The sequence below is a fragment of the Pan paniscus genome, chromosome 7 (genome assembly GCF_029289425.2).
Source record: "Pan paniscus chromosome 7, NHGRI_mPanPan1-v2.0_pri, whole genome shotgun sequence".
NCBI lineage: Eukaryota > Metazoa > Chordata > Mammalia > Primates > Hominidae > Pan > Pan paniscus.
Window position 1 is genome coordinate 129,930,345 of NC_073256.2, and position 16,329 is coordinate 129,946,673.

Consider the following 16,329-nt stretch of genomic DNA (forward strand, 5'->3'; position numbering starts at 1 on the left):
ACATATTACTTTGCATGGATCTGCATACTTAATACTATATTTAAAATGTCTTTGCTCAAAAATTACAAGTTTGCATTTCTTCCAGCAGATATAATATTCAGTTTATCATTCAAGATGCAATGTATTTTGAGTTTTACCATATATCATTTCTCAAAATAAAAATGGAAATCAAGCTCTGTTTTCAAGGTTTATTGCCAAATTCATCCTTCCTTAATTTGAATTTTCTGTAAATGTGGTTGGGAATTGCTGGTGATGAGGTAAAATGGATATATTCTTTGTAAATTAAGATAATTTATAATATTTTGCATTGTAGCTGAAAATGCACATGGACAATAGTATATAAGCTACAAAGCACAATATAATTTTGTCCAAATTGGTGGAATTATTGTTGCTTATTCATAAATATGCAGAAATGTCTTATCTTTATGGAAACGTTCAGCTGCGAGTCTTTTCATTGAAAAGCTCAAATACTTGAAACTGACAATTAAATAAAGATGTGTATGAAAAACCGTATATGCTATAAATATTCAACACTGCTTGTGAAATTTTATACGCTGATGAAATGAAAATTTCTCGAACAAAAATGAACTGATAATCCCCATTACCTAGATCTTTTTGATTTTCTGAATATCTTAAACTGAGATTTCATTCCTTTCCTGCCACCGTGTAGCATATTTCTCCAAAGATATCTAATTTATTTGTAACTTATTTGAAATCTACAAAAAAATATAAAGGATGACAACAAATTCATCCACTAGCTCTATCAGATTCTAGTTTTGTATCATAGTTGTGTCAGACTCAAATCAATGTTAATTCAGATTAATATTCATATTATCATTCATATTAATTCATCTTCACATTAATATTATTATTACAAAACAAGTTAAAGATTCTTTTGTACTCCTCCCCAGTCTCTCTCTGTTTTTTCCGCGAGAGCTAGCAAATATTCTAATTCAGTTTATTATTCTTGCACATATATTTTTATTACATATCTATACATCAATGAGCAATATATAGTGTTTTGCAAGTGTTCATACATTTTATAAATTATATAATGGTTTTAAAAATTCTGTGGCTTCATTTATTGCCTGGTATTGCATTTTATCTTTATAATTATATACCCAGGCATGTGCACACGCGCACACTCACACACACACAGACACATTGTATTCATTTTAACTACTCTGTGGTATTCCATTGGTGACATATTCCCAAACTAATTGATTTTGCAGCATTTATATTGTTTCCAATTTTTTACTGCTATGAAAATGCTATACTTCTATGTCTCCTTTTGCACATGTACACGTGTTTTTATAGGGCATGCACTAATTAAAGATGTAAAGTTCACTTTGTCCTCAAGATTCAACCAAAATCTCCTAATCCATTACTTAACTTCTGTCTTGGCTTACTAAAAGATAAATAGTAAAATTTTGACCTCAACATAATTTCTCTCAATTTGTTTATGAGTAACTATGTGTTCACATAGGGTAATGTCATACCTTACTAGCAAAACACTACCAGTAATACAAATAATTTACATCATTTAAAAATAAAAGTGACATGTGAAAATTCATTTTTAAATGTCATAAAATATATTTTAAGTAACTTAAAAAGACTCTTACTTGCTTTATTTTTTTAATTCAGTTAAAACATAAATATATACTTTATAAGTTAAATTCCAGAGTATTTAATGGTCAGTGAAGATATGTTAGTTTTATGTGCTAATAGTAAAAACTTCCAGATTGCTAAATAAAAAAAGAAATGGATTGTTAAAAAGGAAATTGGGAAAGTATGTTAGCTAAATACGTTAGAGAAATATGCTTGCCAAAACCATACATATTAATAAAAGTTGATATAATGCAAGGAGACAAATGAATATTATATTATTATGCAATAATTTTAACCTCTATAGAATTGTTGGTGAACTTAATTCATAATATTAGGCAGAATAATTTGGGGGAACTATATTTAATATTTGGTGATTAAATTCCATTTTGGCCATGAGTCTTGCACGAAAACATCCTATTTTAAAATTCTTTATATTTAAATGAAGACCTCTTCATTTATATCAACTTTTATATCAACTTCATTATATCAACTTTTATTAACATATATGGCAAGCATATTTCTCTAATGTATTTAGCTAACATACTTTCCCAATTTCCTTTTTAACAATCTATTTCTTTTTTTATTTAGCAATTTGGAAGTTTTTACGATTGGCACATAAAACTAACATATCTTCATTGACCATTAAATACTCTGGAATTTAACTATAAAGCAGAATGTCAACTTTGCCACCTCAGAATTCACGAACAGAAAATACTTCAAGATAACAAACAACAGCTGCAATAATCCTCTGTGATTGAGATATAATAAAGAATATAAAGGGAATAAAGAAAAAAAGAAAATGGTGAAGAAGAGTTATACTCCTTTTCTCATTAATAGAACTAATAAAAACAAATTTGACACAACATGTATTTCTCACTAATCAAACTATAAAAAAATCAAACTTTGAAGCTACAACTTTAGAAGAATGCTTTAAGAAGATAATCCCTTCCAGTTTTTAGTTTATGGGAATTAAGAATTTAAGCAAAAAAAGCTTGTGGAAATTATTACTATGCATTTCCAATTGCTTTCAGGAGTTAAGATAAAAGGATCTTTTATTTTTTTATTTTTATTTTTATTTTTATTTTTTTTTTTGAGATGGAGTCTCACTCTGTCGCCCAGGCTGGAGTGCAGTGGCGATCTCGGCTCACCGCAAGCTCCTCCTCCCGGGTTCAGGCCATTCTCCTACCTCAGCCTCCCGAGTAGCTGGGACTACAGGCGCCCGCCACCACGCCCGGCTAATTTTTTGTATTTTTAGTAGAGACGGGGTTTCACCGTGTTAGCCAGGATGGTCTCGATCTCCTGACCTGGTGATCCGCCCTCCTCGGCCTCCCAAAGTGCTGGGATTACAGGCGTGAGCCACCGTGCCTGGCCGGATCTTTTATTTTTTTTTAATGGCAGATGCTTTCAGTCCTACATATAAAGTTCTTACTAGAAAATACGTTACTGACAGACTTTCCTAAATTTTAATCTGTTAGACATAATCTAGTAAGTAATATTAAACGTGCTAAGTTTGTATCCTGTACATCATAGATTTGTACCACATTCTAGGTTGGTGATGTTCATCTTTGACTGAATATTAACTTGGTCAAAACCAATCAGCATTGGGCATTTGGCCTAAATGTATAGTTGGTGTAATCTAAATATATCCAGAAATTGAATTTTATTAGATATTGCCAAATTAATCTTCTAGGTGACTACCAATTTACATTTCCCAAAGTTTATAAGTTTCAATTTCTGCAAATTGTCATCAGTACTTGGTGCTGTACAGCTTTATAACTTTTATTTACTCTGTGAGGGTGTCATAGCATCTTATTTGGGTTTCCATTTTCATTTCTTTTTTCTTTTCATGTCCGATGGGTAATGTGCAGACTTTGTAACAAGGTTTGAGGAAGGCACATCTCACACAAGTGTGAAAACCTAATCATCACACTTTTGAACTAAAAAAGAATTGAGGAAGGCACATCTCACACGAGTGTGAAAACCTAATCACCACACTTTTAAACTAAAAAAGAATTTTTCATTTCTTAATACCTATCAAGTTAAGCATTTTTTTATTCTGCTGAACTTCCCTCTACTGTGAAATTGGTTTTGGCCCATGTTTTTGTTTTAGGTTTTTTTTTTTTTTCTTATTGACTTGTAGGATTTTTTTTTTTTTCTAGAGAGTGCATGTTTTCCATTATATAAATACCTCCTTTTAAAATGTTTCACTTCTGTTTACAGTGTCCCTTTCTATAGGGAGGTTTTCTTGGCCCTTTCCTTTCCTTCTTCCTTTCCTTCTTCCTCCCCTTCCTTCTTCCCTTCCTTCTCCCCTCCCTTTTCCCCTCCCTTCTCCCCTCCCTTCTCCCCTCCTTTCTCCCCTCCCTTCTCCCTTCCCCTCCTGTCCCCTCTCTTCTCCTCTCCTCTCCTCTCCTTTCCATTCCTTTCTTTTTTTCTGGGACTTTGTCAGGAAAACAGAAGCCTCTTATGTACTGTGTGTAGCTAAGATTCAAAACAAGAAATTTGAGGCCTTGATGATTTTGGAAATGAAAAGTGTGTGAAAGTCAGAAGACCACTGCTGGCTTTCAGGAAATTCAGCAGTTCAGGGAAGCTGCTGCCACATACAACCACCTGACAGCACCATACTCCTGCCTGTAGCTGCTGGTGGAAAATAATGGCTTCTCCATCGATCTCACCTTTCAGCTCTCACAGGTCTGCCTTTAATTGGCAGAATCTAAGCAGAGATATTTGTTGGCAAGAGAATCTGAAAAATGTAGTTGCCAGATTTTTGGTTTCTACACTTCAAGGAGTGCTTAGAAGGTCAGAAATGCTACTGATTATTGATGAATTTTTGCTTGTGTATCTTATTTCAGAAATCTTCTTCTATCTTAAAGACACAGCTTTTCAAAGCCACACTTTTATTTTCTAAACATTTTAAAGTTTTGATATTTACATTTAGGTTTTCAACTTGCCAGAAATTAATTGTATGTAACATGTAAATTAGTAGGTCCTTAGATATGTAAGTTTAAATTTACTAAACTTCTATAATGTGAAGGCTATGAAAATAATGATACTTTTATTATTCTAGTATGAAGAAATTTAATATTGTCTATGTAAATGACAGTTAATTAAGAAATTTTTCTTTAGTATTTCAGTTAGAATACTTTGGACTATATCACGCAGCATTGATCAATACCTCCCTTATCACCCAGTTTATTTTGATATTTTAAAAATGTAAGAAATGTCAAATGTATCTGCTAACTGGTTTATAGGACATAGAACCACATGGAGGGGCTTTGTTGCTCCCTTGTAATTTACTTATTTTCTACTTGCATTTGCATTAAATGAGTTATATAGTAAGAATAAAGGTAGAGTTAATAAGTCATCTGATAATTTTTTACGATTTACATTGCCAACAACAAACCGGTAACTAAATTAAAGACTAATTTATTGTATATTCACAAGGCTAGTATGCAAGAAAAAGCATCACAAATTTTAATGCCCATCTTTAATTTGAATATAAAATTTGAAATGGCCATGCTCCATGTAGATTATTAAATGATTTCAAGCAACAAAACTGGAAGGCTGAGAACATCCAAATATATTTACAGTTTTCTCTTGGGATAATGAACATTTCTCCAGTGGGATTTTTTGTAAATTAAATGTGCAGAGGAGATAATAAGAAAACATCTGAGCCCAGAGTACTGACTAATGGCTGGGCAACATGCATATTTAGCAGGTCAGCTTTTGATAAGACAATAGTATAATCCATCAATAAGTTGCAATTTGGCTCTGTAATAGATGGCTGTTAAAAATACTCAATTCCTTTTTACAAAACAAAAGTCGTATAACTACAAGTATATAGGGCTAAAAGAATCTGTAATTAAATAATCTTCAACAAATAGAGTTTAGAGATTTCATGAACGATATGAATGATAGCAGGAATAAGTCTTTCCCTGATAGTAAATGTAACAAAAATAAAAAAAAATTCAGATTCTCAAAAATAAAACGACAAAAGTTTCTTTGGGAAGAATTGCACTAACATTATTTCTCTCTCTTTTTTTTTTTTTTTACATTTACCTGGACAGTTTAAAAAATACATTAAATCTATAAAACTTGAAATATATATAAATATATAACACTTGAAATCTATAAAACTTGAAAAACTCAAATCTTGAGTTCAGAGCTAGTATAGCATAGTGGTTACAGACATGGATTCTAGAGGCAAAGACTCTCAGTTCAATTTCCATGTCTGTACTTGTTAGCTATGTGACCTTGGGTGAGTAAGGTAACTTTGCTATGCTTTTTATTTCCTCATTTTCTCCCTGGGAATAATAATATTATCTCCCTCTTTGGGTTATACCTTGCATCTGGTAGGTGGTAGATAAATGTTAGCTGTTGTTATTTGTAATTCTTATATTGAACATTATGATAATGACCAAAGTCTCTATGTGCCTTTTAAATAAAATCCAAGCCCGTACTATACTCCACCTCACCCCTGATGATATAGGAGTTAAGAAATTATTTAGGCAGATAGTGAGGGTATGGGAATTCTTGGTAAGTTTTTCCTTTTAATGAAAAGCGGCCACCAAATCATTTTCTTTTCTAGCAAAGAGCAGCTTATAAAATCAAGCTGCAAACATAGACAAGCAAGCTGGACACTTACATGGGTGAATGCTGGCAGTTGTGCCAATAGAAAAAGGCTATTTGGGACTAGGCATGTTCAAAATGGTGGCTCCATCTTCTCTTCTCTTTGCCAGCCATGCATACAGTAAGGAGAAGGCAACATGGTGCAGGCCAGGCAAAGACCCCATTTGCAAAATAAGATTAGGGTGGGGCAGCCAGCTTCTGGTGTGTTATGTAAATGTCATACCTGGTTCAACTAATCTTTTGGACCTATGAAAATCAGACACCACCTCATAAGCCTGTCTATAAAATCTGGTGTACTCTGCTATGGGCTGGAAGTCCCATTTGGGAACCCCTCTCTCTCACAAGAAAGAGAGCTGTTCTCTTTGCTCTTTCTTTTGGCTATTAAACCTCTGCTCCTAAACCCACTTCTTGTGTCTTTGACCTAGATTCCCTTGGCATGAGATGGTGAACCCCGGTTATTTGCTACTGCCAGTTTCCAACTTTATCACTCATTTTGTCTCATTCTCCTTGCTCATTTAGCTACAGGCATAGAACTCAAGCTCAGACTTCTTTTAGGCCTTTGCACTTGCTACTCCCTCTGCCTAGAACCCTTTGCCTGTATGTGATTATTCTTTCTTATCACTCAGGTATCAACTCAGATAACATCTCCTCTAAGATGGAGTCTGAACAAATTAGCTAAAGTGGTCTCATCTGTACTATCTATCCCATTGCCCTGTTTTAAATTACTTCTAAATGTAGTTCTCTTACCTTTTGTTCATAACTTTCTTTTATGTCTTGCCCCACTAAAAAGTTAGTTTGTTATGGGCAGGAACTTTCTCTTATTAATTGTTCTCTATATTTTCAATATATAATATTCCACTGGGAAAAGACAAAATTTAAGCCTATGACCAGATTAATAATTTCAATAATAAATAAATTAGTAAATTTCAATAGAAGAGTAAAAGGGAAGATATGCCAGGTGACCAAGTAGAAATGATATCTCTATAACTTAGCCTTTAGAGAGAGAGTAAAATACACCAGATTTAGAAATCATTCTTGAAATGTGTGTTGAAAGGTTGAAGGAATCCGGGCAGAATAACCTACTGGGTTTTGCTGAATTCTGTTATAGGATTATGGAGAACGGAGTGATGTTTTAGGAAGGATACTGTATTGTGATCTCAATTTCTGATCTGTTTCCCAACTCTAGAAGGAAGTAGTAATTTTCTCTCACCCTACTCCCTGTTCTCTCTCAGAAGAACAGGTATGCCTTTATTGGTTCCTCCTCACAGGGAAATTAACAAGTAACTTGTGTCGGGTAAAGTACCTGACATTATGTCTCATTCGGATATTTATTTGGGATGAGTTTCAGATTTCTCAAAAGCAAGAGTAAATGACAGTAATTGTTTTGAGAATAATGAGGAAGATTAGCCTGACTCAATAAGGGAGTTGGATTCTGGGAGGTTTGAGGGATGGAAGAGCAGTGAAATCACCTACAGGTCATAAATATCTAAGTGTATCTCACACATGTTTTATATTCAACAGTATAGCTGTCCACACTTTAATTGTCAGATCAAACCAGAGTTGACTGAGAAATTTATTTGGGAGAAGAATATTTCCCCAAAAAGACTACATGAGATTTTTCTTGACAATGCTAAAGATGAAGACTGAACAGATTTAATTTGCTTTAGAAAAAGGAATGGGGCTGGCATGGTGGCTCACACCTGTAATCCCAGCATTTTGGGAGGCCGAGGCAGGTGGATCATTGGAGGTCAGGAGTTCGAGACCAGCCTGGCCAATATGGCAAAACTCTGTCTCTACTAAAAATACAAAAAAATTAGCCATGCATGGTGGTGGGCGCCTGTAATCCCAGCTACTTAAGAGGCTGAGGCAGGAGAATTGCTCGAACCCAGAAGACAGAGGTTCCAGCCTGGGCGACAGAGCAAGGCACTGAAAAAAAAAAAAAGAAAAGAAAAAAGAAAAAGAAAAGGGAATGGGATATTTTCTCCCTGTCTAGTGTGGTATGGGATTTTCATACTAGGTATGCATATAATTTATTTGTTGGTGGAAGAAGGTGAGAGAAGCTCACAGTCTTCTTAGCATAGTAGAGCTAAAAATATTAATCAAGAGTCAGCCAAATACTTTTCCTTTATAAACACCCAAGAGTTTCTGGGCTTCCATGACACCATTAATCATAGAAGCAGGTATTAGTTCAGTATCTTTAACCTAATTTTTTTAATATTGGTGACAGCTGTACATTGTAGTAAATACTGTAAGTTGTCTTCTCAATATCTCCCTTCTTCCTTGCTAACAACTCTGATTTTGTTCCCAGCTATAATCTAACAATATCCAGCAGTGAATCATGATGGTCTAAAGTTAAACCAATTATTTAGTCTTCCACATACTGAATATTTCAGGCTGCTTTGCTGGAAAATTAAGGCAGAACCATATGGTCCAGTTTAGGATAGAGACATAAGAGGGTATCTTACAGGGATTCCCAGGAAAGATTTTGTATTTCTGATAAAAGGAGTATATGCGGTTGGCACTGCCCATTTTTTCCTTTCTTCATGCCTTAAACATGCCCATAGTTACAGTAGCCAACTTGTGACCATGTCACCACAAACATGAAAATAAAAAGTGAACCCTCTAGGCATGCCACAGCAGAAAGACAGGAGCAAAATCCTTGTTGATCTTGTTAAGTAGTTGAATCAAGATCTACCTACTTTCTCACTCTTCACTTTTTCTTATATGAACAAAATAAACCCTGATTGTTTAGGCCATGGTAAGGTTTTCCATTAGTTAAAGCCAAAAGCTACATTTAAGTCACTGTGTCTACCAGGCCATTTACTATACTTAGCAATTACACAATAAACGGACCAATAAGATAACTGAAATAAAATGCACTTTAAAGGTCTGTTCTAACATACTTTTTTTCATTTTATCTCAGCCAAATGCAGTTTTATCTACCCAAAACTGAAAATAATCAGACAATGGCAAGTGTTGCTAACTCAACAAAATAGATAATGGAATACAGGGTGACTATCATTAAATAAGGCAGGTATCATTTGATAGGATGGCCAAAAACAGCCTGTTTGTTCTCCCACTAGAAATTGTGACAAGCATCAAGATACGTGGGATTAATCTGAATTAGATTATTTTCCTTGAATGTTCTTCCTAATCTCTGTGTCTTTCCTCATTCCTTTCTCTTTGCCTGTAATACTTCCTACAATTTTTTTTCTGTGAACCACCAACCTGACCTTTAATACGGCCTCCTTTATGAAGTCTTACCTGATCCTCCCTAGACAAATGTTCTCGCTCCTGTTCTGATTCTGTCAATGTGAGTACTGTGACCTCCTCTGCAATACCTATGATTCTCTCTGTTAGATATTTCAGAAATGAAACTGGAATCATTGTAAGGGAAATGTACCACAGAATGGACAGGGTTAGAGTTGGCCTTAGGAATAACTGGATATGAGGATTTAAACACGAAATCCTGGTCTTTCCCATTTTTCCCTGTTTGAACCACTGATGCACATTCTATCACGTTCAGGAATTGAATAATTACTGCTTCCAAGAATTTTGTGAATATTTAAAATATGTGGCTTAGTAGAACTGTTTTACTATCATGAAAGCATTTTATAAAATTCATATTCAGATGACATCTTAATTCATCAAGAGTATGTAAAAAGATGCAATTGAACTAAATGGACTAAAGATGCTATGAAGGAAAATAGCGTGTTGAAGAACGATGCACATATGTTCACAAACAAGTATAACCACAATGCAATGTGATAACTGTTATATTAGTTGCATATATAAACTACCACAAAAGAAACATTGAAACGTCTGTTAATTCCAGCTGATAGAATCAGGATAAGCATTCATGAATAAATATTTGAGATGGATCTTGAAGGTTAATTGGTATCCAAAGTCAGTAGGACATGCACAAAATAGAAAGTAGCCTGGGCACAGGTGCTATGGTTGGAAAACAAATAGTATATACTTGGAGGATGGGAACAAACTTCTTTTAAAGCTAGGAAATCTGTGGGTAACTATTTAGATAGTTGCAGATATGCAGAAGAATTGCCACTGTAAAAATAAGAAGTAATATTTAGGAACAAATACACTTAAAAACAGATGCATCACTATTTCTAAAGCCCTTTCTGAGAGAATACAGCTCAGAACTCAGCTGTTGGTTCGCAAAATTGTCTACTGATATCCCAAGATACCTTGGAAGTAGGCTATAAACATTTTGTTTACAGATATGATATGGAAATTTTTAGTTTTATCTCTAAGACTAAAAAATATTTATAAATGTATGTTTTCCCTTTTTAAGAATGACAGCTTTATACTCTCTTCCCACTTCTGTAGTTTCCAGTCTTCATAAACATACATTTCCTTTAATGGACAATTATTAATTTTTATTTTATTTAATTTATTATTTTGAGACGGAGTTTCACTCTTGTTGCCTAGGCTGAAGTGCAATGGCGCAATCTCGGCTCACTGCAACCTCTCCCTCCCAGGTTCAAGCGGTTCTCCTGCCTCACCCTCCCTAGTAGCTGGGATTACAGGCATGTGCCACCACGCCCAGCTAATTTTGTATTTTTAGTAGAGACGGGTTTCTTCATGTTGGTCAGGCTGGTCTCGGACTCCCGACCTCAGGTGATCCGCCTGCCTCAGCCTCTGAAAGTGCTGGGATTACAGGCGTGAGCCACCAAGCCCAGCCAATTAATTGTTAATTAAGAAAAGAAATGTGACTTCAAATATTTGCTAATTAAAATATCTTTTTAAAAAAATTCTACAGTTCACACTAATGACAATAAAGTCAATGATCTTACTCATTCCAGACACCTGAGCACCCCATAAAATTTCAAATATAGGTATGCCCTACAATGGCTACTATTTTGCATCAGTAACCTCAAGCTACATAGATATTATGTATCAAAACAAAAAAAATCCAGGTTTCTTCTGTGAAACCCACAAATATTTCAGACAAGCAGAAATGCAGGCTGGGCATGGTGGCTAACGCCTGTAATCCCAGCACTTTGCCAGGCCTAGGTGGGAGGATCACCTGAGGTCAGGAGTTCGACACCAGACTGGCCAACATGGTGAAACACCATCTCTACTAAAAATACAAAAATTAGCCAGGCATGGTGGCGGATGCCTGTAATCCCAGCTACTAGGGAGGCTGAAGCAGGAGAATTGCTTGAACCTGGGAGGGAGAGGTTGCAGTAAGCAAAGATCGCGCCATTGCACTCCGGCCTGGGCAGCAAGACTGAAACTCTGTCTCAAATAAAAAAAAAAAGAAAGAAAGAAAGAAAGAAAATAAAAGAAATGCAACATGATGCAGAACAAAAACCATTATGTAAACATTGTGTCATGCATTTCAATATTACTTTAAAATCATCAGTGGCCCTTTTAGAAAACAGAGAAAGAGAAAGAGGACAGCAGATTTAAAAAAAAAAAAATGTTTGCCCATCTGAGCAGATCACACCAATTATATTTGACCAATAGTATATTGCTCAATATCATTACTCAATATCATTACTCAATATCATTACAATATTGATATTGCTCAATATCATTACTTTTAGTCCATCACATAACAATACTTGTAAACACAATTTGTCTGGACTATTATTTTTCCTTAGGAAGACTCATAAGAAATCACATTGTACACACAGTTCTGAGAATTTAAAAATATGTATTCAGCATTCATTTTGTTAATTTATGTTTAGTTAATGTTAGTGATGTAAAAATTTTAACAGGTAGAAAGAAAAGCACTGAAATAAATAGATAATCTCAGTATTATGGACAAAAATCTTTTCATACAATGAGTCATTGTATTCTCTTGTCTATTATTTCTTATACCATTAAGATAGACTCTTTACACAAATTATAATTTGATTCAAATTCCCTTTAAGATCCCATATGATTATCTTTGATACTGTAACCTTTTTAACTTCTTAGTTTCTATAATAATTTCCATTCATCTGACTTCTTGAGAAAATTTATAGGAGTCAGTAGATTTTGTCAAGCATTCTAGCAATAAAGATTTCTGAGTATTGCTACTTATTTTACTATACAACATTAATGAGTGCTCTGACCTTCCAAGAATCAATTTGATCTGATAGATTGTAAATTTATTAAATACATAGGAAGTAACACCTGTTTTACTCGCACTTTAATTTATTAGCAAAGAATCCTGAACGGAGTAGAAAATCAAGAAATATATTATTTGAATATAATTTATTTTTCATTGGTGTAACTAGTCTGTTTCTTATATAACGGTACTAGTAAAACACATCCATTTAATTCGTATAACAATTGATGTAACCCACCTACCCCTGGTTCTTAGTGTTTGAACTTCAACTTATTTAAATAGTCAAAATAGCTGACTTTAATATAATGAGATAATAGAACTGTGAGAAAGTATTTGTTATAAAACAAGTCAACACAAAAGCAGAACAAACTAAAAGCTTTAGTTACTCTTTAGTGTGAAACGACCTGAAGTCTTTTAGTTATCATTTATAACTGACCAATAATAATCATTGCATCTTTGCAGTTCAAGATGGGAGTTCAAACATTGGATTTCCATCTAACAAAAGTTTCATTGTATTTCTTAAATACTGGATGAATAGAATCCTGCTACTTAAAACTACCTAAGAAAATAAACCCGAAGTCAAAAATTACTTAACCTCTGTAAAACAAACTGAGTCGTTTCAACTGTAAAATGGCAATAGCTAAAATACCTGTAACTTACCGGGCTGTTGTTAGGGTCAAATAAAATTATATATGTAGAAAGGAGCTGTAAATTAATAATCAAATGTTGGATATCATTTCAATTTGTGCAATGTAATTATTTAATATACATGCAGCACCCCAGTGTTTGACCATTTTACTCTTCTAAAATACTTACTGGTATACACAAGTTGAAAGCCTTCATCTGTCCCTTCAGAGTCGGAATTAAATTCTAGCCAGAGCTGATTTGAAGTACTACTAAGTGTCAGTCCGCGCATAGATGCACCAGTAAAAGCACCTAGTAGATGAGTCGTTTTATCTTTTCCATCATAAATCTGCAAAATATATTCATAATTAAAATGTAAATGTGCCAATAATAATCAATTCAGAGCATGTATTTGTATCTATGAAAAAGAGAAAAGTGTACTTTTTCTAAATCAGATCAGTACATTTCCAAAGGGCAACTAAATATATTGGTTTCTATGAACACAAGGTTAAGGAAGTTAGAATTCACATGTATAATTTTAAAATTCCAAGCTTAGTGTACTTTAAGTAATACTTGAATCAGGTGATATAGCTTCTGTTCTTATTATTTTAAAAATGCTTTTTCTGGGAGACAATTTAAAATTAAGAATACCTACCTAAAGATTGGTTTCTAAAGTTGGTTACTTGGTTAGTTGGCTGTTTCTCTGCAACTTTCTCAAGATCAAACATTTACTTTTCCAACAACATTACTAACATAAAATATATTTGTGTCTGGTGCAATTGTAACTTTTCCATGCTCTTTAACTTCTTTCATATTTGACATTTTTAAAATATTAAATTAAAGGAGGTCTAAATGCTTTTAGAAACTAATTTAATAAAGCAAAAATATACAAAAATGAAACTGATAAGCTCCCACACATCATTCTCATTTTTCTGAAAGTATAACTGCTTATTGCACTCTAATTTGTTTTTCTTTTATCATTATAGACATCTCTTCAGGTCAGTAATATAGATTCTTCTGTTTGAGAGATGTATGGTGACTCCATCATAACTTGCTCTACCGTTCCCGTATTAATGAACTCAAGTTTTTGCCACTACAAGTAATGCTGATATAAACACTCTTTTATGTGTAACCTCATGTTTTTTGGTACTTGTACTTCAGCAAAAAAGTTCTAGAAATATGAGATATCTAGAAATATGGGATATGAAATATGGGATATGAAATATGGGACATGTTCATATATTTCTAGATAGTTTCCTAAAAAGTGTGTAGTAATTAAATCCAGGGTTTACCAACAATGCATATTACCATTCCTTTTCCTGTAAGGCATGCATTCTCAACATAATCATTATGACCCCCAAAGGTGTAAAAATTGGTTCTTGGGAGCAATAATATTTTAGGTATCACAATGATTTGTGGTTTCCCAAAGATCAACTCTCCCTGACAGACTTTATTCCATACTATTTTGTTTCATGGAGTTTCATGGGCTTCTTAGGTGAACAATAACAACAAGAAAAATTGGAGAATACTGCTTGAAGTTACTGGTCTCTTAGCTCAGATTGCCTTACTTACTCATGGCCTGGTATTAGAGTAAAAATTATGTTGTTAGATTCTACATCTAGGGATCTTGCCGTAGCATAAATGTTCCTCCATAATTACATTGATGTCACCTAAGAGATGATGTTTTAGGTGGTACACAATGGAATGTTTTATTATTATTATATTAATCTGAATAATATATTTTTTCTTATACTAGATTGTTGGTTTTAAACCGATGATTTATTTAGAATGTTTCAATATGATCTATAAATAAAAACTTGTGAGTAATTAACCATTCTTTCAAAGTAACTTTATTAGAATTTAATGTTAAGGTTATGCCAAATTTTTTTCCACGGCTCCTAAATGTTCTCTTCTAACCACACTACCCTAAACATTTTCTACACAGAAATTCTAAGTCTCCACTGACAAGGCCTTTCTTGCACGCTACATTTGTAATTGATGGAATCTATAGACTCATGTGTACCCTCTAGGCTTCTACAGTTTGTTCACTTGTTCTTTACAGCAGAGAGAGAAGGTAGAAATAAGAGAAAGTGAGGAATTGAGAATCTTAAGTTCAAGGCGACATGGTCATTGAATTCCTAACAGCAAACATTACTTGGTCTCTCTCTTTTTATACACTCTGTCAAGTTTTTAAAAAATGTACATTCACTCTTGAGAGTATTTGGATACTAGAGGGCTGTATACACAAATTTCCTAATATTATAAGGGAATATCTTGAATCCCTGGAGGAATCTAATTTATCATGCAAATAAGTTTCTGTTTTAGTTATCAGCAAGAATGTATCTGTCTTCAACAAAACCAAACCAAATGTTGAGGTTGGTAGCTCAGGCATGCATGATTTTTGTTTGATTACATAACATTCAACTTTTCATTTCTTAAGAATAGTAGTCATTGGGATAATGCAGAGGTAAGAAAACCTTGCTTGTGGCAAAATATAACTTGTATGTCTGTGAGTCTGAAATGTTCAATATTCTCAAAAGTATGCTTCTGAATACATTCATTTTATGATTCTATATTACATAGTAAATAAATTCTTTGTTTAGAGCTACACATTCACAATCAAATCATTTAACCACTAGATCCAGTGGATCTTATTTGTGGTAATATTATCAAGGTATCCCCAAATAATATTTTCCTTGTGTTCCCCTTAACTTCTCACCAACATATAATTTAATTGCTATGAAAAATATAAATATAAATAAAATACAATCAATTGTTTCTTGGATAAAACTATTTCTCTATTTATGTGTGGATACATTGTAAGAACTTTCAGTTTGCCAAAAATAGCCAAATAAAGGGAGAATATAAATGGAACAAGTAATTAATGTAACTGGGGAAATAAAAATTGGATGTTGAAATTTGTTTCTAATTTCTTTAAAAAGTCTTTCCTCAATGAGATCACATGGACACAGGAAGGGGAATATCACACTCTGGGGACTGTGGTGGGGAGGGGGGAGGGGGGAGGGATAGCATTGGGAGATATACCTAATGCTGGATGACGAGTTAGTGGGTGCAGCGCACCAGCATGGCACATGTATACATATGTAACTAACCTGCACAATGTGCACATGTACCCTAAAACTTAAAGTATAATTAAAAAAAAATAATAATAATAATAAAAGTCTTTCCTAATTTTTAAAAAATCTTCAGGAGTAATGAAAAGCAAAAATTAATGATAGTAGAAACTATTACTTGATACATATAAATTTTTCCTATATATAACAATGTAAAAACTAACAAAATAAGTCAACATTTAGTTATTTAGTTCTAAGCCTTTGTTAGGTGCTGTAACTAAAATTAAAAAAATAACATAGTAAGACATCATTCTTAAC

At 33.6% G+C, this 16,329-nt stretch overlaps 1 protein-coding gene and 1 non-coding gene across 3 annotated transcripts in view; both read right to left on the reverse strand.

The window, feature by feature from the left end:
* Nucleotides 1-16,329, reverse strand: part of CSMD3 (CUB and Sushi multiple domains 3) — a 1,211,357-nt gene that overhangs the window by 337,730 nt on the left and 857,298 nt on the right. For both annotated transcript variants that reach the window (XM_003823338.5, XM_034966508.3), the window contains one exon: nucleotides 13,130-13,286. In XM_003823338.5, coding sequence (XP_003823386.3) covers nucleotides 13,130-13,286 — 157 coding nt within the window. The remainder of the gene's footprint in view (nucleotides 1-13,129; nucleotides 13,287-16,329) is intronic.
* LOC112440785 (small nucleolar RNA U13) lies at nucleotides 3,456-3,557 on the reverse strand. The gene has a single exon (XR_003028797.2). It is a non-coding gene; the product is annotated as a small nucleolar RNA U13 (small nucleolar RNA).